General features: G+C 51.0%; 7 protein-coding genes across 15 annotated transcripts in view; 4 read left to right on the forward strand and 3 right to left on the reverse strand.

The window, feature by feature from the left end:
• Positions 1-3188, forward strand: part of wdr33 (WD repeat domain 33) — a gene marked incomplete in the record, with an annotated part of 21955 nt that extends 18767 nt beyond the window's left edge. Inside the window, 6 exon segments of the mRNA XM_037974417.1 lie at positions 46-690; positions 769-826; positions 944-1244; positions 1317-1474; positions 2055-2222; positions 2744-3188. Of these exon segments, the coding sequence (XP_037830345.1) occupies positions 46-690; positions 769-826; positions 944-1244; positions 1317-1474; positions 2055-2222; positions 2744-2895 (1482 nt within the window).
• Positions 3189-3685: 497 nt separating this feature from the next.
• On the reverse strand, positions 3686-4621 carry sft2d3 (SFT2 domain containing 3). Its single transcript, XM_017403743.3, has one exon. It carries the CDS (start codon positions 4601-4603, stop codon positions 3938-3940), a length of 666 nt encoding a protein of 221 aa, XP_017259232.1. The 5' UTR covers positions 4604-4621; the 3' UTR covers positions 3686-3937.
• A 315-nt stretch (positions 4622-4936) lies between these two features.
• si:ch1073-184j22.2 (dual specificity protein phosphatase 18) lies at positions 4937-6628 on the forward strand. Its single transcript, XM_017403744.3, has 2 exons — positions 4937-5196; positions 5627-6628. Exon 2 carries the CDS (start codon positions 5685-5687, stop codon positions 6306-6308), a length of 624 nt encoding a protein of 207 aa, XP_017259233.1. The 5' UTR covers positions 4937-5196; positions 5627-5684; the 3' UTR covers positions 6309-6628.
• Positions 6629-7509: 881 nt separating this feature from the next.
• LOC108228220 (dynein heavy chain 17, axonemal-like) lies at positions 7510-10452 on the forward strand. The gene is made up of 5 exons (XM_017403730.3): positions 7510-7735; positions 7816-8052; positions 8119-8288; positions 8387-8516; positions 8916-10452. Exons 2-5 carry the CDS (start codon positions 7864-7866, stop codon positions 8919-8921), a joined length of 495 nt encoding a protein of 164 aa, XP_017259219.2. The 5' UTR covers positions 7510-7735; positions 7816-7863; the 3' UTR covers positions 8922-10452.
• tmub1 (transmembrane and ubiquitin-like domain containing 1) lies at positions 9134-11610 on the reverse strand. 2 transcript variants are annotated; one of them, XM_017403742.3, is made up of 3 exons: positions 11499-11610; positions 10041-10472; positions 9134-9808 (listed from the first exon to the last, which is right to left on the reverse strand). In XM_017403742.3, the coding sequence occupies exons 2-3, from the start codon at positions 10454-10456 to the stop codon at positions 9457-9459; spliced, it is 768 nt and encodes a 255-aa protein (XP_017259231.1). In that variant the 5' UTR covers positions 10457-10472; positions 11499-11610; the 3' UTR covers positions 9134-9456. The 2 variants fall into 2 exon arrangements, with proteins under 2 accessions (XP_017259231.1, XP_024858929.1); XM_025003161.2 differs by lacking the exon at positions 11499-11610 and adding an exon at positions 10569-11466.
• A 595-nt stretch (positions 11611-12205) lies between these two features.
• ubtfl (upstream binding transcription factor, like) lies at positions 12206-20049 on the forward strand. 8 transcript variants are annotated; one of them, XM_025003160.2, is made up of 20 exons: positions 12208-12674; positions 13404-13469; positions 13559-13734; positions 13822-13905; positions 14010-14165; positions 14256-14320; positions 14404-14524; positions 14641-14751; positions 14901-15028; positions 17691-17832; positions 17904-17945; positions 18016-18129; positions 18211-18369; positions 18458-18586; positions 18765-18844; positions 18916-19105; positions 19180-19227; positions 19296-19433; positions 19507-19605; positions 19680-20049. In XM_025003160.2, the coding sequence occupies exons 2-20, from the start codon at positions 13421-13423 to the stop codon at positions 19743-19745; spliced, it is 2097 nt and encodes a 698-aa protein (XP_024858928.1). In that variant the 5' UTR covers positions 12208-12674; positions 13404-13420; the 3' UTR covers positions 19746-20049. The 8 variants fall into 8 exon arrangements, with proteins under 8 accessions (XP_017259226.1, XP_024858928.1, XP_017259227.1 ...); XM_017403739.3 differs by having other exon boundaries at positions 12209-12674; positions 13407-13469; XM_017403735.3 differs by having other exon boundaries at positions 12210-12674; positions 13404-13478.
• An 87-nt stretch (positions 20050-20136) lies between these two features.
• fastk (Fas-activated serine/threonine kinase) overlaps positions 20137-23357 on the reverse strand; it is an 8193-nt gene continuing 4972 nt past the window's right edge. Inside the window, exons 7-11 of the mRNA XM_017403733.3 lie at positions 22960-23119; positions 21823-21914; positions 20959-21658; positions 20763-20877; positions 20137-20601 (exon numbers count right to left, since the gene is read on the reverse strand). Coding sequence (XP_017259222.1) covers positions 20515-20601; positions 20763-20877; positions 20959-21658; positions 21823-21914; positions 22960-23119 — 1154 coding nt within the window. The 3' untranslated portion in view covers positions 20137-20514. The remainder of the gene's footprint in view (positions 20602-20762; positions 20878-20958; positions 21659-21822; positions 21915-22959; positions 23120-23357) is intronic.

The following is a 23357-nucleotide window of genomic DNA, read 5'->3' on the forward strand; positions in this document are numbered from 1 at the left end:
AGCAGTGGTGCTGACCTGGTTCTGGTTCTGGTTCTGTGTCCGCAGCAGATGAAGATGAACCAGATGAACTCCGACGGGAACATGGGGCCCCCACAGGGACCGGGCTCCATGCCTCCATTCCCAGGCCCCGGAGGTCCCGGGGGACCCGGGCCTTCTGGACCGCAGGGATTTGCTCCCAGCATGCCTCCTCAGCAGATGCCCGGCAGCATGGGGCCCATCATGGGCCCTGCAGGGATGCAGTCGTCTTTCATGCAGCCTGGACAGATGGGCCCCCCGCCTCATCAGGGCCCCCCTCAGGGCATGATGGGACCATCAGACATGCAAGAACCACAGAGACATCCCGGCCCTCCGAGAAACGTGGGTCCTCAGGGCCCTCATGGTATGGGACACAGAGGAATGCAGGGCCCCCCTGGTGGGATGATGGGGCCCCCTCCTCGAGGAATGGGTCCAAGAGACCCTCAAGGACCCCCACCTCAGGGAGGAATGATGCCACCTCAAGGAAACATGATGGGGCCTCAGGGCCAAATGCAGGGAGGGATGATGGGGCCCCCACCAAGGACACACGGCAACATGCCTAACAATTATGGGATGGGCAACATGCAGGGGCCCCCTGGAGGGATGCATGGGCCCCCTGGTGGAATGCAGGGACCCCCAGGTAACATGCAGGGGCCACCATACATGCAGCACCAGGTGAGTTGAGTGTACTGGTCCAGGATCAGGTCCTGCCACGTGGTTTCAGGTGGACTAACTGTGTTCTGTTCTCTGCAGAGTCAGAACTCAGGGCCCATGATGCACGGGATGGGCCCACAGGGGCCCAACAGCAAAGGTAGGCTCTTCAGGGTTCCCCCAGGAAACCGTCCTAGGCCCTGCCTCTTTGCTCCTCTCTTCGGGGGCCTCAGGAGTGTGTTTTAGATCTTTAATTCTTCCTGTTTTTGTCCATAAGACCCTCGGGGGCCACCGCCCAACCACCACATGGGTCCTCCTGACCGACAGGGTCCTGGAGGTCCTGACAAGGGTTCAGGTTCTTACTGGGGAGAGAACCAGCAAGGACGGCGGGGCCCACAAGACTTTGACGGGGGACAGGACTTCCATACTCGAGGAGAGGATGGCTGGAGACCAGGACCAGGACCCGGTCCAGGATTCCAAGGTGGAGGTCACAGAGGAAGTCACAGAGGGGGCGGAGGAAACTGGGGCCCCGACGAGCGCTTCAGTGGGGCGGAGTTCAGAGGACGGCGAGAGGACAGGTGAGACACCTAGGTCTGCAGTGGGACAGTTTTACCTGAGTCTGGTTCTGACCTGATTGGACTCTGTTCCAGGTTTCGAGGAGGCGGGCCCAGTCGACCTGGAGGGCGGAGCTACCCTGATGAGTATGGAGGCCAGGAAGAAGGTTTTGATGGCGTGGAGGAAATGGGCCGAGGCTGGGACACCGGGGGTCGTGGGAGGCCCCAGCGAGGGGGAGGTCCTCCGAGAGGAGGTGAGGGGGTGGGGCTACCTAAACCGCTTTTCCTGTAGGGGTGGGGCTTCACACCTGTTGGATAAAAATACATCAAACTAAAATAAAAGCATTTTTGTGAGAATATGGTGTGAATGCTGAATAACTGCTGAATTTAAATCAAAGTTAAAAAAAAACTGAGTTGAAGGACAGTTAAATAAGTTAAAAACCCAAAATCCACAAAATGTTCATTGTCTAGTTTTAAAGTTTGAACGAAGCTTTTAGATGGAAGAAGAATGAAGTAAACTTTCAACGAGCAGAAATCTTTTCATCTTTATTCCTTTCATTGAGATCAGACAGAAGAAATAAAGTTTTAAAAATACCAAAAGCTGTCCTGAATGAGGTCTAAACTCCAAACAAAACTAAAGAAAATGTAAACAGGAAAACACTTATGATTAGAAACATACAGCTCCATCTTGTGGACGGTTTGAAGAACTACATCTGGGAAATAAAAAACAAAACTTACTGCAAATGTTTGTTTGTTTGTTTTTAAATCAGGCTTCTGTGCCGCAATGTAGCAATATGTCTCTTATTCTGACGGTGCGTCTCTTCCTGTCCTCAGGTCATGACGGTTACCGGGACGACAGCTCGTCTCCGGGTGGTCGTGAGCGTCCTTCGTCTCTGCAGGGTATGGACATGGCGTCTCTGCCCCCCCGGAAGCGTCCATGGCAGGACGGGCCGGGAACAGGAGGAGACCCTCGAGAGCGCGAGCCGGCCGGAGCCGACGGAGGTGACCGCGCACAGAAACACACCAAACATCTTTATCCATCAGTCCTCTTTTGAGTTACCAGGGCAACCAGAAAAGACACCCACCTAAGGTGCTGCGTTCAGTTAGAAACACCAAAGGGAAAACATCACCCAATTATTGTTGTTTTACTGCTTTGGTAAAATCACAGTTTTTGACCTTTTCCTGAGTTTATAATGGATATTTTAGCTGACAGGGTCAAAGGTCACATGACATCACAGTATAGAGCTGTGTATAAGAGTTATAAAACCTCCGCCATCTTTTTCAATACGTGTACAAATTCTACGTGATAACGTAAACCTTTTTGTCTGTTGTCTCTGCAGACACTCAGCTCCCATAGACTTCCATTATTAATCTGCTCAACTTTTCTCTTCAAAACAACTTAAGAGTCCCAACTTGTGTTGTAAAAACCCTCAGCTCTACAGCCCCGGAGTCGCTGGGTCCACCTGTTTGAGGCTTACTTTTCAGGCTGCTCCTGTTACTGTTTTTCTCTCGGCTCTCCGCAGGTCGTCTTCCTCAGAGGGATGATGGCGGTTACCCTCCATCTGGTCGAGGTGGGCGGGGCGGCTGGGGTCCCGGAGGAGGTCCAGGACCGGGCTCGTGGCGAGGAGGACCTCCACCCAGAGGAGCACCGAGAGGTGGTGGGCGGGGCCGGTAGCCCTCAGAACCAATAAAAACCTCCCATAATCCTCGTTTCCTGTGATCGCCTCCACAGCCCTGAGAACAGGTCCCGAAATCCTCCAGACTGACTGTCGGTCATGTGACACGTTCTGTGGTGGGAGCGGTGCTGCACACCTGAGCGGACAGGTGGAGGAGGCGTGTGTAAAATACTGTAGAGACTCGTGGTGGCTGTTTGTTTTATTGCAGCTCAGCTGCAGCTTTTTGTAACAGATTTCTATGTGTTTGTGTTTTCACCGAGGGAACAATAAAGATTCACGCTTCAAACTGTCAGTTCTCACCAGAACTCGGTACCGCGTTTCCATATTCCTTCTTAGCGTCACATTACCCACAAACAGGAAGTCAGGACTCCGCTGCTTCTGATTGGCCCAAATATAGGAAACAGGTGAGTATCAACACTTTCCTCTGAAAACAAGTTTAATCAAACATTACAGTAATGATAGAGGTGCTACAGCTAGCTGCTGCTGTCACGAGAAAGTGATGCCTCAGCCTCGCTCCCATTCATCTGTTTATGAAAAAAATAAGTTTTATTTATACTAAAGTTATGAATAAAGAGTTTACAGTAATTATTGTGAACTTTGGAAGTTCTTTAAGCGATCCACTTTGGTCCGGTTCTGACTGCTCATCTCAGGCCATCTACAGCAGGTAAGATACTAACAGCTGAACTATCCCTTTAACCCTGTGGACAGGTAAACAAGGATGGATCCCAGACTGATCAGAGGTTCTGACCCACCAGACGGACCCGGTCCACGTTAGAAATGACAGACGAGTGAAAATCACACAAATTTAATGTTCAATTAGTTAAAACAGAACAAGAACCACTGAGAAAAGCCCAGAACTTTCAGAACCGATCCCCACCCCCAGGTTTGTTATCTTCATCAGAACCAGAACCAGACCTGCAGGTTAAAACAGCTGATTGAGAGGAACCAGACGGTTCAGTTTTTATTAAATGTTTGCGGTCCCGGAGGACCTCCACGGGCCTCAGTCTGTGACCCCCCCGGGCCTCAGGTCCCGCCTCCCGGTCATATCGGCAGGGTCTTGCCGGTGACGGTCCTTTTGATGGCGGACGCCAGCATGCCCCCCATGAGGCGGATCCCGGCGCTGCCCCCGGGCAGCAGCGACACCACGGAGCCCAGGATCACCGCGACCTGCAGGCCGGCTCCCAGCGCCGTCAGCACGGTGCTCTGGAGGCTGAGAGCCGCGTACAGGGTCCCCACCAGGGCGCACAGGTACACGGCGGCCGCGGGGGAGGTGGGCAGGCCGGAGAGCAGCTTACTGGGCCCCCGCAGCACCGCCGCCGCCGCGATGGCGAACGTGGATCCCAGAGACCAGAGCAGCGCGAACTTCCGGGCGTAGAGCAGCAGCAGCGGCGCGTAGAGCGCCGAGAGTCCGAAACACAGGCCGGAGAACGAGACGAACACCCCGAACAGAACCAGCCGCTGCCGCCGGCTCACGCCCGGCAGGCACGGGTCCGGTTCGGCCGACCAAGGCCAAGAGAAGCCGCTGCTTCCGCCAGAAGAGCTCTGACCGGACCACGGACTGGACCATCGACCGAACCAGCTCCCAGGTACCGGCTCCGGTTCTCCCAGGTCCACCGCGGTGCTGGAGCTGGACGGAGAAAAGGTCTTAGTTCCGCCACCTTTGGACTGAGACAAGTACTCCTGAAGCTGCCGGTTCAGCTCCGCCATTTTGGTCCGGTTGTTTTCCTCATCAACTTCCGGTCCCGTGAGGCTGCCCTGCCCTTATATGGCGCTGCCTTATATCCGGCCGGAAGTCAAGCCTGTGCGATTCAGAGATCGATATTTTATTTGATACAAGTTTAATGAATCACACGAATTCATTAATATCTACATACAGGTTTTGGTCTGATTATTTAGAGATTTAATAGTTAAATAAATAAGAGGTTTTAATTTAATGATTGAATAATTAGCTGACAAATGAACTAATATTTACCTAATAAGAAATTTATTTTACAACTTAATTTTACCAAAAAGAAAAACAAACTAATATTTAATCAAGTTTTAATTTTCATCATTAAACAAAAGCCTAACATTTATTTTTTTATCATTAAGTAAAGGACAAAAAAAAATCTGTTTTCCTGACACAAAATCAAATTAGAAGTTGGAGTTTTCCTCTTCTGTTTCTGTCAGAAGGTTTGGTTCTGCTGCTCTGTTCTCAGCTGCCGGACTAAATTTAACCCTGGTGAGACCAGCTGCCGGTACCGGACCATCTATGGTTCCTGACTCTCATTCACAGCAGAGATCTGAGGAGAAGGCAGCAGGTAAACGTCCGGATCACTTCAAACACGCTGGGCGTCAGAACTTCTGGTTCTGGTGAGCAGAACCAGAAGTTCTGATCAGGATGGATTCATTTCAGACTGAATCAGATGACTGATCTGAACCCGTCATAACCCGTGATGCATTTTGTCACAGCCTTTATGCTAAGCTACGCTAAAAGATTCAGTCTGTTCCATGCCTTTATGCTATGCTAACAGTTTCAGTCTGTTCCATGCCTTTATGCTAAGCTACGCTGTTTGCTATACCTTCAGTCCTTATCCCAAGCAAGGCCAACGGTTCCCCTTCATTTCCAGATTGTTTTCTAAGCTAGGCTACCAGCAATCACTGCATCGTCCCTTTAAAGTTTCTTCATCAGGTATTTCCTGATTATTTTTTTCCTCAGGTTGTAAATTGTGTTTTTGTTTGTTCCATCAGCTGTTTTCAGTCCGTTGGACCTGAAGCTGAGGCTCAAAAGCTTCTTGAAGCCAGTCAGATGTTGCTGTCTCAGGTCACGCCAACCCTGTTCCTCAGCGGGGCAGACGCCCCCTTCAACGCTGCTCTGATGTCCCAGAAAGGCATCACCCTGATCGTTAACGCCACGCTGAGTCACGCTTGTCCCGCCTACCCCGGCGTGGAGTGTGTGCGTGTTCCCGTCTGCGACCTTCCCAGCGCTCGTCTCGGAGAACACTTCGACCGGGTGGCTGAGCGTATCCATGGAAACCACGCAGGTGGCACGCTGGTCCACTGCGCCGCCGGGCTGAGCCGTTCTCCGGCGCTGGTCATGGCGTACCTGATGCGCTTCAGGGGCGTGACACTGTGCCAGGCTCACCGCTGGGTCCAGAAGAGCCGGCCCTTCATCTGTCTAAACGCCGGTTTCTGGGAGCAGCTGCTGCTGTACGAGAGGAGGCTGTACGGTCGCAACACAGTCTGGGTGGAGCCCGAGAGGGCGGGGCCAACACAAACCACGCCCACTCCGCAGAATAGCTGGTTAAAAGTCATACCCAGATCACCTGCGATGACCCGAACTCCTGTGATGTCACGGGCTAAGGTGATGTCACCAAAGGTATCAAGAAGAGGCTCCATGATGTCAACAAACTGTCCCAGAAAACAGGTGTGAGTGGGTGGAGCCTTTCTACCTCCTAACACCTGGACAGGTGTGAGAGTCTTCTGATCCACGTCGAACAGAACTGAGTTCTGTTGGACCTGTTGTTGATGTGTTCTGAAAGAAACTGTAAATGTTCCAACATTTCTATCAATGTGAAAATAAAAACATGTTTGCTGTCACAAAATGAGCTGTTGCTTTCTCTACCTGGTCATAATGTTATGGCTGGTTAAAGAACATGAAGAACAGAGTGCAGCAGCCAATCAGAGACAAGTTCTGCACACCAGTAAAAATGTTGCGTTCTGACCTATTTCACGACATGTCTCACCTGTTCTTGTTTTGCAGCCAATCAGCTGTCAGCTGCTCCAGGTAAACCTGAGAGCTGCAGCTGGAGTCAGGCTTCTCCGACCGTTTTCCTTCCAGGATCAGAGTCTGAAACACAAACTGTTCTTTGTTCAAAGCCTCTGCGGCCCCAAAGTGACATCATCCCAGAACGAGGCGCCGCTCCGCCGCACCGAGGGCTGCTCCGTGCACGGCTCCGCGCACGGCTCCGTGCACGCTCAGACACATGAGCAGGCGTGTTTTGGGGGGAGGAGTCAGCTCCACGGAGAGCTGTTTGTTAGAAGTGTTCCTACTCCAGGCCTCTGATGTTGATGTTGGGTTACATGTTCTGGTTCTGGTTCTGGTTCTGGTCCAAGACAGAGGAACGTTCACTTCAGCTCATACTTTACTTTCCCTGAGTGGTTTTGAGACAATCAGGAAGAAAAATCAACAGAAAATGCAAAGATTTTATTGTTTATGAATAAGAACAAGTTGTTTATGACATAAGGCTTAAATCTGAAAGAACCGGTCTCTGCAGGTGAACCCGGTCCACTTCAGGTCCAGACTTTCTTCTCTGAACTGATAAGAAATGAATTCCCTCTGGAAAGAACCTGAGAAACCTCGAAACATGATCAGATTGAATGAATGAGGGGGTTCTGTCCCCCTTAAATCCTCCTGGTTTCAGATCGGTACCGGTCTCTGGGTTTCCAGTCTGATCCTCAGGCTCGGGTCAAAATGTAACCTGTGTGGTTCCAGGCAGGGTTCTCAGTTTTTATGATCCAGACTGCTGAGCCGGGCCCTTGGTCCTGGTCCCATCAGATCAGACCCCCAGCAGGATCCCAGAAAACTGCGAGTCCCGCAGGATGCTGATGGAAGAGCCGGTGGCATNTGTTCTCTGTGTGTTCTCTCTGTTCTCTCTGTGTTCTCTGTGTGTTCTCCGTGTGCAGACCCGCGGCACCCCGCTGTTGGCCATCAGTCTCCAGCTGCAGGAAACAGGAAGTGTGTTTGAGCCGACGGTGGAGGACGACCTGACAGCCTTCCTGAAAAGCATCATAGAACAGGTTTACACAGTAGCCAGTCTGCCACCCAGGATCTCTGCACGTTGCCAGGGTAACTACCAGGTGAGGCTGACATCACTGTGACATCACACTGAGAGCCCAGTCGGAGGCTTCATACCTGTCTCTCCTTACCTGCGCGTCAGGACGTCCTGCAGCAGAACCTGGAGCTGTGTGAGCTGGAACAGGAAGTGATGCATAAACTGCTGCAGGTGAAGGAGGAGGCAGAGTTTCTAAGGGCTGAGCTGGACAGGTACTCTCACCTGTGGCAGAGTGACAGGAAGGCAGTGTTTCAGGAGTTTCTGACCTACAGCAAGCAACTTGGACCTGAAGACCTGGAGCTTGAAAAGACTCCACCCACCCTGAGGGACTTCCAGAGAGAGGTGACACACCTGTCTGCACCTGGCAGCTGCAGATAAGCAGCACCAGCTAACAGGTTTTTTCTTCAGATCCAGGTGCTGCATACCCTGAGCTCAGAGGTGACTTACCTGGATGATGTCATTATCCTGCATGGCTGGCTGCAGGTTGACCTTCGACCCTTCACAGCCTCCCTGCTGTCAGTTATCCTGGACTGGAAACACATGTACACCGACTTCCTGCTGGAGTCCGCCAGCAAAAGGTAAAATCACCTGAGAGCAGGTAAACTGACGGGTACTGATCCAGGACTGTTTTTACATTTTGTTCAGTCTGCAGATTTATGGTTGTGTTCGTGTTCAGTCTGCAGCAGGAAATCCAACCTGTAGGAGATGACGATGAAATGTCCTCCTCCTTCCCTCTGATGGAAACCATCCTGCTGCTAGAAGCTGCTGGAGTCGAGTTACCTGAACACCTGGCTGCACAGCTGAAGGTAGTGACATCACTGTGACATCACATCACATGGGGCAGATTCCCATGAACCCACACCACCTTCAGATGTAGTGGTCCAGGACTGATCCGGGACTGGTCCGGGACTGATCCGGGACTGGTCCGGGACTAATCCAAGACTAATCCAGGATTAATCCAGGACTAATCTAGGACTAATCTAGGACTAATCTAGGACTAATCTAGGACTAATCTAGGACTGATCCAGGATTAATCCAGGACTGATCCAGGACTAATCCAGGATTAATCCAGGACTAATCCAGGACTAATCCAGGACTGATCCAGGACTAATCCAGGATTAATCCAGGACTAATCCAGGACTAATCCAGGACTGATCCAGGACTAATCCAGGACTGATCCAGGACTTGTGTTTTTCTGTTTCCAGTGTTGAAGGTGATAACAGCCTCTGAAGATGTTCTGCTGGAGTCCTGCTGTGTTTGTGTTGCATGATGGTTCTGAATATTTTATCGGTTGTTCTTCAGACTGATCTCAGGTCAGTCTGGATTCTGATTCTAACACCTCTGTGATCATTCCTGAATAAATAAACTAACTGTGGATCAGTTTGAGAAAGATGAAGATCAGAAATAGAAACCGATGCAGAACTATAAATTAATCTTTTATTAGTTTCTTCAAAAGTCGAAATTCAAAGAAAACTTTCTCCCCTTCAGACAGACAGACAGACAGATGGGTGTAAGACAGAGTTGGACAGGTGTGGACAGGTGTGCTGCGTCCACACAGACCCTTGCAGTGAAAGAGGCACAATGATAAGAAACTAAAAAAATAAAGTCCTTGTTTACATCAGGATCTCCATGGCAACAGACACATACTACACTCCCTGTCCAATAAGCAGCTAGCAGCTGTCCGCAGCAGCGGCCAATCAGAGAGCAGATAACAGCTGTCTGCAGAAACGGCCAATCAGAGAGCACCTAGCGACGGTAGACTCCAAAGGCTACCAGACTGAAGAAGATGGTGATGCCAACCAGTGAGGCGGTGGCGGGGGCGGTGAAGAACTGCCGGTACTGGATCTGACAGTACCACAGCACGGACAGCATCAGAACCAGCAGCGGTACCATTAGGCTGCCCACATTCAGCGCCACCTGGACCTGGTCGGCGGGCCGCGCTCCCCCCGCCGCCACCCGAGCAGCGTGCTGAGAGATGTGGCAGTGCAGGACACAGTTATGGGCCAGGTTCAGGGACGCCAGGGTTCGGGCGTCGTCCTGCAGCAGCTGACCCTGATAGATGAGCCGGACCTGCTGCTCCTGGCCCGCGAAGTAGGTTCTGAAAAAGCAGAAGAACATACAGACACATGAGGGCTGGATCGGGTCAGTTCCACAGAACTCTGACTGACGCAGATCATTAACACTCTCTGGTACAGTGTAGTACCCTGTAGTACCTGGGTAGGATTGTGAAGTACCGTGTAGAATTTGGTAGTACTCAAGTACTGTGAAGTAGTTCTCAGTAGTACTAAGGACTACTCTGTAGTACCTGCGTAGGATGGTGTAGTACTTACCGTTTGATGTATCCGATGGTGTCCTGCGGTTTAACCTGAGCCGTTCTCTCCGTGTCGTTGAGGAACTTCAGCCGGACCACCATGTTCCTCTGAGACGATGCAGGTTCTCCTGCTCCTCGGCTCCTCACGCCTCCTCCCTCAGACTCTCCTACCTGAGGGGAGGCATCAGTGGGCGGAGCTTCTGATGGCGAACCATCACTCACAAAGCTAGTAGCCGAAGAAGAGGAGTCTGAGGGGCTGTCATGGTGTGCAGAGGCGTTCCTATCTGAGGGGGCGGAACTTGTGGAGGCGCTGAACAGGTGTTCTGGGGGTTCAGATGTGCGGGTGGAGATCCAGGCGAGCAGGAGCACCATCAGCAGCAGGAGGGAGCTGAAGAGCAGCGTCACCTCATCTCCAACACCTTCGATCAGAGCCATCGCCCACAAAAAACACCTGCATATAGGGGCGGAGCTTAAATTAGAACCTGTACAGTGGGTGGAGCTTAGTTTCATTTACACCTGTATATAGGCAAAAAGCTTAAATTACAACCTGTAAAAAGAGGCGGAGCTTAAAGGTCAGTTTATTGTTCAGAAAATCTTGTTTCAACCATCTTCCTGAAAACAGATTTCACCTGATCAGTTCTTTTAGAGAAATTATAGCTGATTTAATGTCTTTAATTATTTGAGTCAATATAAATGTTATTAAAAACAGTCGAAGTTAATTTAAATTCTGAGCTGTCACTGAGTACACAGTAAGAGTAGTAACTCTTTAGGGGACAGATGGGAGTTTCTGTATTTCCAGCGGTCCTTGAATGCAGCGTACTTCAGAATTATGTGCTGAGGACTCACAGTCTGCACAGAAACACAGAATACAGGCCTGGACTCTTCAGATTCAGATAATCACAGCATGATCCTCAATTAGCCAGCTGTGTCGGCTCAACCGCAGTGCATTATGGTCTACTTCCACCGACGTAGAAACAGGTCTGTACTTTCACAAGTCTCTAGGACACATTACAGTGAATGAAAAATTAGTTTACATTTCCAACAGTACAGCAAAATGGCCGACCCACCATGTAGGACACCGACTGGTAAAGAGTAGACAATTTAGACAGCCAGAGTTTCAAACCTCTTTCCTCAAACGCCTGTTGTTTTGCTTGTTTGTTGTTTAATTTTAACCTGTGTGAAACGCTCAAAGGAAGTTAAAAACGTTTATTTTCTGTTGTTTTGTTCGTTTGTCATTTATCTCCAGTCTCTCTGTCAAACACTGACCGGAAGTTAAAAAGCTCGAAACAAACACCTGCAGAATTCTGACCAGCTGTTTTCAGCTCAAGCAGACGGCTAACCCCGCAGCTAACACCGGAAGTCAGCTCAGGCTAAGCTAAAGCTAACAGCACCTGATCCGGATCAGTCTGGGTTCCGGAGAGAGAGTCAGAGGAAACCCAGACCGGACCAGAACTCATGGATCCGAACCGGAACTCACCGTTTACAACAGAACCTTCATATCACAGAACGTTAGCTTCCAGGCTAACAGGCTAATCTGCTCAGACTGCCGTTCAGCAGCTTCTTCTTCTGCACTTCCGATGGGAATGACGTCACACTGCCCCCTGCTGGTCAGGGTCAGCTTTGCGGTTTCAGCGAAACAGTACCGAACAAAGTACCGAAATCAGTCAGAATCAGGACCGGTGTCCAGGTGAGGAATGGGTGATTTTTTTTTTTTTTTTTGCTGATGAAGCAACAGTTCCTCAGCATTTATCTGTAGTTGATTAATTTAAAATAAAAAGTATTTTCAGCTCATTTCTCTCTGAGCCGAACATTTGGAATCAGCTGCTTTTATTTTTTTAATTAAAAGATTTTTTTCTTCTTTGAGTTTGATGACCCCCTAAGACCTGGTTTGGGGTTTTAGCTCCATCCGGACCAGCAGGGGGTAGTACTTAAGTCCTCCTGCAGGTTTTCCTTTGGACCCTCCTCAGCCTCTGAACCAGAACCAGGTCAGGACCCTCAGGTGGTCCCCCTGACCGGGTTAGACCTGATCCATTACCCTAATCCGGTTCCTGATCAGCTGATTGATTCAGTTCGGAGTTTTAAAATAAAAGAAAATAAAGCCCGACTTTATTTTTCTGGTTTTAATCAATTTTATTTATTACTACACACACAAACCCCACCCCGGTCTGCAGGATCCCGGACCCGGGGCTCGGTGTTCCCTCTCTGCAGATGAGGCTCCGTGACACCGGCACTCGCCTCCCGGCCTCCGGTGGCTCCTCCTGGGGCCCGGAGCAGCCGGCCCGCCGCCCTCCAGTCTCCGGCTGACACACCGGGTCCCAGTCCGGCTGAGGATGTAGACCCGGACCCGGAGGTCGGCTCTGGGTTTCAGTGGGAAGTGTCGAACGGGTCCGGATCAGCGGGAGTTTGGCTGCTGTTCGAGCCGCTGTCTCTGGTTTCATCCTCCGCCTTTGTCCTCATGTTTTCCCCCGGAGTTCCTCCCCCTGCGGCGCTGGGCGGAGTTTCATACCGGACTAGACGCTCCTTTTGTCGGATCCGTTTCGACCCGACTCCCCGGGGTTTACAGCTGAAAAAGACACCGTCTGAAAGCTCAGAACTTACCCGAACCAGCTCGTTGGTGTTCTTTAACCATCTAGGCTCGTATCGGAACCAGCAGGTAAGCAGTTGGTTCTGATTTTAAACAGATTTATGTGTTTTTTCTGCTCGTTTGTCCCCGAGTCCTCCGAACATTCATGGCGGCTTTGCAGTGAAGGCTTCTCGGGCAGCAGCGACCATTTGCCCCGGTCAGAACCGGAACAATCCAGGCTTGATAATCCGCCTCTAACCCCTCAAATACCAGATTAAGTTGAATTATTTAAATCTGCGAAAAGCCAACATGTGACGGTTTTTCATCGTTTTTTAATAAACAATGCGATTATCGGCTCCACGTGTCGGAGCGCGCGGCTGATCGGTGGTTAAAATCCCTTTGATGTTTAAATGAAAAATAAAATAACATTTTAATCCAAACAACAACAACAAACGAGCAGCCGTTCGGGTCGCGGTTCGGCCTGCAGACAGCGGGAGCTCCGTGCTGACTCCTGCCGGAGGAAGGCCGCCATTACCGGGCAGCTGCAGGCCGAAGGCCCGCTTCTCTCCTCACCAAGTCCCGGGTCGGGCTGCACGGCCAGAACCGCCTCCAGAACCACTGGGAACGGGACGGCCCGCATAGCTTCGGTCCGTCAGCTGGTGCTGCTCTCTGCTGCCCTCCGTGTTCAGAACCGGGACCTGTAGGGACCAGTCCAAAGTCCAGACCCGCAGGGAGCCAGACCTGTTTCAGGGGGTTGATCGCCTGTGATCAGCAGGTGTGAAGCGTCTAATTCCCAGTGTCACACCTGTGTTTGTGAAGCAGTGAGGGGCTGCAGGATGAACGGCAGCAGCAGTGTCTCCTCAGCCATGAACTCCAGGATCAAAGGTGAAGCAGGTAACCACCAGAGCTGTGAAGTGTCTCCGTCTCACCTGTCTGTCTCACCCAACTCACCTGACTGTCTCACCTGTGTGTAGATGAGTGGAGTAAGGAGGACTGTCTGACCCTATTAGACCGGATCCGGACTCTTCTGCCTGAAGGCGACGCCATGAAGTATAAAACCACAGAGTCGCACTTTGACTGGGACAAAGTTGGTTTCGGAGGATTCACCGGAGACATGTGCCGCCAGAAATGGCAGAAAGTCTCCTGTGAGGTACAGAGGCAGTCACATGATCCGGCCCGGTTTACTCGCAGAACCTTCTGCGGTCCCAGTTTTTAAAGTTCTGGTTTTGTTGTCCAGGTTCGGAAATACAGAACGATGACAGAACTCATTGTGGACGCCATCGAGTTTGTGAAGAATCCATACAAAGGCAAGAAACTGAAGGTGAGATGTTCTGAGACTCTACTGGTTCTGGATCTGCTGGACCAGCGCTCTCCTGAAGTGCTGTTTTAAACAACCTGATGACCTTTGACCTTTGAACTATCCAGACCCACCCAGACTTCCCAAAAAAACCTCTGACTCCATACTTTCGCTTCTTCATGGAGAAACGAGCCAAATATGCCAAAATCCACCCGGAGATGAGCAACCTAGACCTGACCAAGATTCTGTCCAAGAAGTACAAGGAGCTGCCGGATAAAAAGAAGGTTAGAACCAGAACCAGCACCAGCACCCGGACCTTCTGAGCACATCTCACAACATCCTGTCAACAGAAGGGTTTGCTTTTTTTCCTGCAGCAAAAGTACATCTCTGAGTTCCAGCGGGAGAAGGAAGAGTTCGAGAAGAACATGGCTCGGTTCAAGTAAGTGACATGGTTCTGACCCATTAACAGTCTGTGTACAGCTGTATTAGTATGTGGCTAGGCTAATGTCAGCCGACCTGCAGGGAGGAGCATCCGGAGCTGATCGAGGAGAGGAAGAAGTCAGACCTGCCCGAAAAACCCAAAACCCCCCAACAACTGTGGTACAACCATGAGAAGAAGACGTACATGAAGCTGCATCCAGAGGTGCACAACACGGGCTGGATCCTGTCCCTGTTCTCCCCTGACCGTCTGCACCAATGGTATCATGGGAAATCCTGTTCCCTGTTGTTCTGAAAGTCCTGGTTCTATGTTCTGTGCAGGTGAGTCAGAAGGAGCTGAAGGAGGCCCTGAGAAGACAGTGGTCCCAACTGTCCGATAAAAGGAGGCTGAAGTGGATCAGCAAGGCCCTGGAGCTACAGAAAGACTATGAGGTACCAGAACTGACACCCTCCCCCATCACAGAAGACCATCTGATCCTGACCAACCTCCAGGGGGACACACAGGAGGCTGGCTGGTGTCTAGTGTCTCCTGTGATCCTCCATGTGTGTCCAGGGTCTGATTGTTGGACTCTGTGTTGTAGGACAGTATGAGAGCATATCATGAAGCCCACCCAGATGTCAACTCAGACGATCACATTCGCTCCGTCCTCACCAAGGCTGAGAGACAGCTGAAGGACAAGTTTGATGGACGGCCAACCAAACCTCCACCGTGAGTCTTCAGAACACCAACATTAAGTGCAAAAATCTGTCTGTCTGAGACAGTCTGAATGAGACAGTCTGAATGAGACAGTCTGAATGAGACAGTCTGAATGAGACCACCTGTGCTACACCAACTGACTGTGCAAGACCAACTTTACAAAACTGACAAGGACACTGACTGGCTGTAGGACCATGTTGAAAGGTGGTGATCCTACAGCATTAAACATATTCTGGTGAGGATTCTCAGCCATCCAGGATGTGGCAGCCCCCCCCCCCCACACACACACACACACATCAAACAAAACAACTGGACTTCTGTATTTGTGGACATTTCTCCTCCCACCCGGGGAGCTTTCTCATTTTAAACCTGGACAGTGTGGAGTTCCAAGCTTTAAACTGCAGAAGATGCTCCATTTATGCAGTTAAACTCACATGCAGATTAATCTCCCTCCCCTCCCTCCTGAGGGTCATTAGGGTCTCTGTGTTCCTGACAGAGAGATGTTTGTCACCTGAATGAAGGTGTTGATTAGAGTGAAACTGACTGGAGATCAGGCTTCATGTTGGAGGTCTTAGAAAGCTGAAATCTGAGACCTCCTCTGTTTAAAGTTGGTGTCTCTCTTCTGACGTAGATGTCTTCCTTCACCCCCCTCTCTGTCCAACATCTGAACACTGTGGTCCTCCAAAGAGTGTCCCTTCTCCTTGAGGAGCAGGAGCTCAGCTGAGTCCTGAAGATCTGCTCTCCTGGGTTGAGCCATGTGTCTGTGGAGAAGCTGTTTGTTTCTCCAATATGGAGGACTGAGCTGCAGACACCACACCGCTCAGTCTGTGTCCTCAGGACGGACAGGCCTCTGCGTCCTCAGGATGGACCGACCTCTGTGTCCTCAGGATGGACCAGTCTCTGTGTCCTCAGGATGGACCGACCTCTGTCCTCAGGATGGACCAGCCTCTGTCCTCAGGATGGACCGACCTCTGTGTCCTCAGGATGGACTGTCCTCCAGGTCCTCAGGATGGACCAGCCTCTGTCTCAGAGTCCTGTTGGGTCTGACATGGACCTGGATGTTGTGTTTGGAGGAAGTCCCTCAGAGTTCCTCAGGTTCTGCAGCAACATCAGGGATGAGGATGGTTCAGAAGGTTCTGATCCGTGTGGGTCGGTTTCCTGCTGTCCTCTCTGTCCATGTGAACCAGACAGTCCAACGAAGGCAGCTTGTTGTCGTCAGCATCTTCTCTGGAGAACTTGATGTTGTTGTCAACAGAGTTGATGTGTCTGCTGAAGACTTCTACTTCCGTCATGTGGGTTCTGACCCAGCTGTCCTCTACATTCCTGAACCGACGGCTCGGTGTTGGTCCCTCAAAGGCGAAGTGGAAAAGAGAGCCCTGAACTCCTACAGTGCCTGATGCAGCCATTTTCACTCTAATTCACACCTTCATGCATGTGGCCAAAATATCTGTTAACCCTAATGACTTTCCGTTGGGAGGAAAGTGAAATTAATCTGCAGTTACATAAGTGGAGCATCTCAAGCAGCTTAAAGCTTAGAACTCCACACAAAGTTACCTGGATGGGAAGGAAAACGTTTTCAACCACAGAATCAAAGAACAGGTACAGGATCATTTCAGAGCTTTGTGTTAGAGCTAAAATACTTAAAACATGAATCTAACAGCTGAAGGCCCACTTATAGTCCCTTTGTCAGTCTGTTTTTTCTTTAAAGGAGCAGAGTGGCTGCCGCATTGAAAGCCCTAAACAATGTTAAAGGCCTCGTGCTGCCGTGTTTATAAATCTGTCTGAAGCTTTGGAAGCTGTCAGCCACAGGAGTTCTGTGGGGTGGCTTTTAAATGTGCAAGTCACCTGGAAATCTCCAAGACCAATTTTAGGACCAACGCTCTTTACTATTTATATCCATAACCTTGGTTGTATTGTCACTGATGCATCTGTGCCCTTCTATGCAGATAATTGTTATTTACTGCCGTGCAAAGATGGCTGCTCGTCTTTAAGCACTCAGTCTGTTTTTGCTTTCAGCCGCAGCTTTTATAACTCGGCTGATGCTAAATGTCAGTAAGACAAAACAGGAAAAATGTCCCTTCTGTTTTATTTTGTGCCCCACACCAGCTGGTTTCTGCCACCTTTTAGGTTTTCATAGATTATGTAGACTCTGCCAGCTGTTTCCAGCTGTTTCCAGCCTCAGAGCTTCGAGTCATCCCAGGCAGTACACCTCTCATCGTTACACATTTGTAGACTTTTACACTGGGACACATTCATTAACAAGTCCTTGTATGTTACTGTCTTTTATTGACTCTATTGTTTTATTTGTGCATAAGGTCTCTCTTGCAATGAGACTAACCTGTATAAAGGAAATGACAAAGGACACAGACTTTAAGACACTGTGAGACAATAACTGTTGGACTCTACCTGCAGAAGACTGGCTGTCTGAGGCCCTTTATAGAAGACAACACAACAAAACTTTGAAGATAATAGTGATTTTACAGTAATTGTTTGTAAGATGATGTCAGTGTTTGGTCCTCACCTGACTGGGCAGACATGACCGCAGAAAGCAGTTAACATGGTTAATGGTTCCAGAATCTTCCCTGAAGGGATTAAGGTCAACCAAGAATGAAACCTTGTGGGATGCCAGCAGTTAGTGTAGGTGACCCGTGAGTTCTGACCCTGTCGTTGGCAGTAACGGATACTCGCTGTACTGCGCCGAGCTGATGGTCAACATGAAGGACGTCCCGAGCACGGAGCGCATGGTGCTCTGCAGCAAGCAGTGGAAGATGCTGACGCAGAAGGAGAAGGACATGTTCCAGAAACGCTGCGAGCAGGTGGGTAACTTGACGACACGGGATCAGCGTCTCTCTGCCGGCTGCTCTCTTACACCACCTTCTCTTGGCAGAAGAAGAAGCAGTATGACGTGGACCTGCAGCGGTTCCTGGAGGTGAGCTCATTTTCTTCATCAACAACCAGGAAACCGTTTCCTGTTCGTCTGAAACCTCTTTGTGCTTCAGAGTCTTCCAGGAGAGGAGCGAGACAGAGTCCTGTCAGAGGAGAAAATGGGTGGTGCCAAATTGAATGTGGGCGTGGCCTCTAGCCCACACAGAGCCAAGTCTCCATCAGTAAAGGTCCAGCTGTATTCTTCTTCTACTGTCTCTGTGCTCTGTGGTTCCACTTCAACTGTTCCTCACTGAATCTAATGATCACAGGAGCGCTGCCGGGAGGCGGAGCCAGAGCCCTGGGTGCAAGCTGGACAGCCCAAAGACAAACGGGACGGGACGAAGACAGCAAAGCTTCCCGAGACGCCAAAAACAGCTGAGGAGATGTGGCAGCACAGCGTGATTGGAGACTACCTGGCTAAATACAGAGTGAGCTCCTTTGCCAATAAAAGCCCCCCCCCAGCTTCTTGTCGACTCAGTTTCCAACCTGGTTCTGGTCATGTGACTCCTGTCTCAGAGCGACCGCCGGAAGGCGCAGGCGGCCATGGAGGCGGCCTGGAAGTCCATGGAGAAGAAGGAGAAGATTCCCTGGATAAAGAAAGCAGCAGAGGACCAGAAGCGTTACGAGGTTCAGTACCGACCCGTGGTCAGTGAGCCACGCCCCCACCCTCATAGTTATCGAATAATGACTAACAGAGTAGTCTGTAACCCCCCCTTCTGTAACTCCTCCCTTTGACCTCTGACTCATTGCGCTTGTCTTGGCCCCGCCCCTCTGTGTTCTGTATGAGTTGTGACATGTTGCACTGACTCTGGCTGTCCTGCAGAGGGAGCTGTTTGAGATAAGGACGCCTGCTGCCGGTCAGAGGAAGCCTAAGTTTGACGGCGAACCAAAGAAGCCCCCGGTGTGAGTACCCCCTCAGTGTTACACGTGTTTAACTCCGCCTGTTTTAAAGGTTCAGTGTGTTTGTCCAATAGGAGCGGGTATCAGATGTTCTCCCAGGAGCTCCTGACCAATGGAGAACTGAACCACTTCAGCCTGAAGGAGCGGATGGTGGAGATCGGTAAACGCTGGCAGAAGCTGAGCCAGAGTCAGAAGGACAAGTACAAGAAGCTGGTGGAGGAGCAGCAGGTGGAGTACAAGGCTGAGCTGGAAGACTGGGTGAAGGTGAGCTGTGACCTTTACTTACTCAGCTGGATGTCTGTCCTCACTCGTCCTAACACGTGTCTTCTTGTCCTCAGTCGCTGTCTCCGCAGGACCGGGCCGTCTACAAGGAGTTTTCCTCCTCAGTAAGTGCAGCTCAGCCTGGACTCTGGACTCACGCTGTAACGTATCTAAGAACGGTTTTGTTTGTCAGAAACGTCGCAGCACCACGAAAGCCCGCAGCAGCCCCGTCACTAAAGTCTGCGTGACCGCCAAGGCGAAAGTGTCCGGATCGAGAGCAGTCACCCCCGGGGTCAGCGTGGGCAAGAGGGCGATGGCGTATCGCGCCAAGGTAACAACGCCGCTTTGAGTGTGGTCGGTCGGGCTGCAGGTTGTGACGCTGCGTTCGTCTGTCTGTCCCCCAGCAGGACATGTCTGATTCAGACGAGGACAAGAGCGAATCAACGGACTCTGATGAAGATGACGAGACATCAGGAAGCACAGACAGTGAGGATGAAGACGAGGTGAGCAATGATTTGGAACAGTTTCCTTATATTGAACCCGTCTCCTGAAACCACTTCCTGTTTTCTGTCCTCAGAATGACGAGGAGGAGGATGAAGATCAGTCATCCTCTGAGGAATCCAGTGATTTGGACTCAGATTAGCTCCACCCTCTTATTGAAGAGGACAGGCTGTGCAGGCCACGCCTACTCATCTGCCAGTCATAGAGGCAGTGAGACGTGAAGTAGGCGGAGCTTGATGGAGTGTTTTGTTACCTGAGTGGTGTTTTTTTTATCAAGCGTTTGTTTTTATGATGGATGTTTCAGAAGTTATTTTTTCCGGTCAGAGTTTTGAGAGTGGGGCTTGTACAGTTTGACAGTCAAGGGGCGGAGCCTGTTGGTTAGTTTCCTCTGAGGGAGGAGTCAGAGTTGAGGCTCCACAGAAACAAAATAAATGCACTTTTTCTCACTTCCTGTCTAGTTTTCTGTTGTGATATTAAGATGACGACACCTTAAAGAATCAGGACCCAGGTAAAAAAAAAAACTCTGAGTCAAATTTGTTGGTTTCAGCTTTTATACACATTTATAGAATATAATCAAACTGTGTGCATCACCTGTTACACAAATAAATAATCTAACCTTTGACCCCGGCTTCCACCGCCTTCCTCCAGCCTTTGGCACATGCTTAAAAAAACCTGCCCTCATGCGATTTCTTTACTAGGTTACCACATGTTATAAAACAGGCCCCTCCCCCCGCCCAATCAAAAATGACTCATCATCCACACCTGCAGACACCTGCTGCACGGCCTGATGGGAAACTGAGTCCAATCTGGTTAACGTGGGTCACAGTTTGGTCACAGTTCCCCCTGAGCTTCTGAGTGCCGACAGGCGGCTGCACACACACACACACACACCCCCGCACACACACACACGGTCATAGTGGGACCTCCAGCAGCTTCTGGTGCAGGTACTGCTTCACCTCCTCGATGCCGTTCAGCTTCTCCAGCTCATGGTACGGCAGCTGAGAGGGGACAAGAGAGGAAGCACGTCACATGACATGTGCACCAACTCGGACCAGAACCCGGCTGGGTCCGACCATGTTCACCATCAGTAAATGTTTGGACCCAGGGGATCAAGAATGTGGTTCTGTGTGGGGGTCTGCTTCTAGACCGGTGGACTGACCTGCAGGATGATGTATCCCAGCAGCCTCAGGTGTCGGTCCCTCATGGCCCGGGACCCAACCAGAACCTCAGAGTTGTGACAGTAGTGCCACTTGTCGTTGACGGACATAATGACCCTGCAGACAGAACAACAGGATTACAGCTGTGGCCCGGTTCTGTCGGGACCCCAGAACCTGTTGGACTTAAAGTAGACTGACCTCTGGATCTGTCTTGGCTCTAGCAGGGTTTCTGGGTCAGCTTGGTCAGGAGGGAGGAGCTGGGAGGGGGTCGGGGGTCCCCTGTCGGTGCAGGACCCTTCCGCATAGGCCGCTCCTTCGTAGAACCCTGGCAACTCGCAGTCCGACCCCTGAACCCTGGAGTTCCCTGCAGTCCCCTCGTCCTCCAGGATCTTCCCAATAGAAAACTGGAAGAGAGAGTCTGGGGCCGCCGCGCCTGTGGGCTCCGGGGCCCCGGGTGGAGGCGGCCCATCAGAGGGGGAGCTGCTAAGCGTGGAGCTGTCCTGACTCTCCAGAGAGTGCTCCTTGGCCAGGCCCGTGTAGAACTCTGCTGCAGGACTGTAGTACGGTTCAAAGTCCAGGGGCCCGCCATTGGTCCCGGTCCGAGGGAGGCCGGAGGCTGCTGTGGCCCCTGCTGCGCTGCACATGTGGTGGGGCCGGAAAGACTGGGCTTCTGAGGCCCCGCCCACTTCCTCGTCTCCCTGACCCGACGGCTCGGCACTGTCCTCCAGCGCTGCGAACGGAGACAGCTTCTGCAGCGCTGAGGTCACCGTGGCAACAGCATCCTCGTTCGGCTCAGTCGCCATGGTAACACAAGATGGAGGAACAACATTCATCGGCAAACCTGCTCCGGACCTGATGGGCAGAACCCGACCAGAACCGTCCAACCAGAGAACGAAGTCTGCAGAGACAACCGGAACAAGGTTTAGAGACAGTGGTACCGTGTGGTACCTGTGTGGTACCTGTGTGGTACTCTGTGGTACTGTGTAGTACTGTGTGGTACTGTGTAGTACCTGTGTGGTACTGTGTAGTACCTGTGTGGTACTGTGTGGTACTGTGTAGTACCTGTGTAGTATCCCGGGGCCAGAACCTCGTCCTGTTTGTAGTTCTGTTCTCCCACCAGCTGCCTCAGAGCCTCGGCCACCAGACCTTTATAACTGATACCACAGAACCCGTCAGAACCAGTCAGAACCCTTCAGAACCCGTCAGAACCCGACATTTAGTTAAATGTTTGGTTTTATTTAAAGTGATTCTTTAAATATTTTAAAGTTATCTCAGATTAAAGGGTTGTTTAAAGCCTCTTTTACACCGGCTCTAATTCAGAAGTCCGGCTCTACTCGGCTCGGCTCTACTCGGCTCAATAAAGTATGCACCGGCCAGTTTGGTTGGTAGCAGAGGAACGCCTCCTCGTGTTGCGGGGGGCGGGGCCGCGTCGCTATCGAAACTTAGCGCACGTTGTGTAAACAACGGAAGCGCTATGGACAGCGTTGGCCCTGTGTTGTTGCTGTTTTTTAAACTTCTGGGGATTCTCCTGAGACTTCAGGAAGAGAGGCGCAGTGGAAGAAATGCTCTGGAACCTGAGATTGTTGCGTGGAGTAGGACAGCTGTTAGCCGCTGGAGATTTTAGGCTTTACAGCACCTTCAGCTGGGGGACAGACAGCATAAATGTTGCTGGGTAAGCTAACGCCGTTGTTTATAGTCCTATTACTTCGATACTGTTCCAAAATTGTCTACCGTTGTTTTCTTCACTCTTTACGTTTGCATCAGACCACACCCACGACCAATGAGTGAACAGGAGCTAAGCTTGCTCCGCCCACGAAGCAGGGCCGGCCCGGCTGGCCCTACTCCAAAGCAGGGACCGGCCTCGAAAAAATGCAGATGTAAATGCACGCAAAGCGAGACAAGTAGAGTGGAGCCGGCACCGTTAGGGTCCGTGTGAAAGGGACATAAGCTGTTTCACATGAATAAACTTTAAGCTAAATAAAGGTTTTCTTTAACTTGATTTCCTGGTATTCTTCGAATCTTAATCTAATTTAAGGAGAAAACCTAAAACCTTTTAGACCAATCTTTAATTTAGTTTGATTTAAAGAGAGAACATGGAAGTAGAACCCCGTCTTTAAGTTCTTTACCATAATTCAACTCTTGGAACTCTTCGTGGACCTGTGTCCTGCTGGATCTGTCTCACCTGTCTGCAGGCGTTACCTGTACTTGCGGTTGACCTCGTCCGCTGTGAGGGCGTGGTCAAACATCAGCACCTTGTGGGCATCCTGCAGGCGAGGTCCGGTGTAGTCCTGGTACTCCAGCTCGATGGCAGCATCGAGCAGAGACAGGTACCTCCTGACGATCAGAGCGTAGGGGCTGTCTGAGGAGAGCCAGGAGGGGAGGGGTTAAACTGGATCACCTGCTGACACTGATGTACAACTTCCTGTCTGTCTCCATGTCCCTCTCTGTGTCTTCCTGCCTCCCTCCCTGCCTCCCTCTCTCTCCCTGCCTCCCTCCCTCCCTCCCTGCCTCCCTCCCTGCCTGCCTCCCTCCCTGCCTCCCTCCCTGCCTGCCTCCCTCCCTGCCTCCCTCTCTCTCCCTGCCTCCCTGTTGCTGAT

Source organism: Kryptolebias marmoratus, unplaced genomic scaffold, assembly GCF_001649575.2.
Source record: "Kryptolebias marmoratus isolate JLee-2015 unplaced genomic scaffold, ASM164957v2 Scaffold41, whole genome shotgun sequence".
In the NCBI taxonomy this organism is placed as follows: domain Eukaryota; kingdom Metazoa; phylum Chordata; class Actinopteri; order Cyprinodontiformes; family Rivulidae; genus Kryptolebias; species Kryptolebias marmoratus.

Coding starts and splice junctions, on each gene's coding strand:
- sft2d3 (XM_017403743.3), bottom strand. CDS start 4,603: ATGGCGGAGCTGAACCGGCAGCTTCAGGAGTACTTGTCTCAGTCCAAA.
- ubtfl (XM_017403734.3), top strand. CDS start 13,421: ATGAACGGCAGCAGCAGTGTCTCCTCAGCCATGAACTCCAGGATCAAA. Junction 13,479..13,558: donor CAGGATCAAAGGTGAAGCAG/GTAACCACCAGA, acceptor ACCTGTGTGTAG/ATGAGTGGAGTAAGGAGGAC. Junction 19,606..19,679: donor ACAGTGAGGATGAAGACGAG/GTGAGCAATGAT, acceptor TTCTGTCCTCAG/AATGACGAGGAGGAGGATGA.
- tmub1 (XM_017403742.3), bottom strand. CDS start 10,456: ATGGCTCTGATCGAAGGTGTTGGAGATGAGGTGACGCTGCTCTTCAGC. Junction 9,809..10,040: donor ACCATCGGATACATCAAACG/GTAAGTACTACA, acceptor CTGCTTTTTCAG/AACCTACTTCGCGGGCCAGG.
- LOC108228220 (XM_017403730.3), top strand. CDS start 7,864: ATGCATAAACTGCTGCAGGTGAAGGAGGAGGCAGAGTTTCTAAGGGCT. Junction 8,053..8,118: donor TGAGGGACTTCCAGAGAGAG/GTGACACACCTG, acceptor TTTTTTCTTCAG/ATCCAGGTGCTGCATACCCT. Junction 8,289..8,386: donor CTGGAGTCCGCCAGCAAAAG/GTAAAATCACCT, acceptor GTTCGTGTTCAG/TCTGCAGCAGGAAATCCAAC.
- si:ch1073-184j22.2 (XM_017403744.3), top strand. CDS start 5,685: ATGTTGCTGTCTCAGGTCACGCCAACCCTGTTCCTCAGCGGGGCAGAC.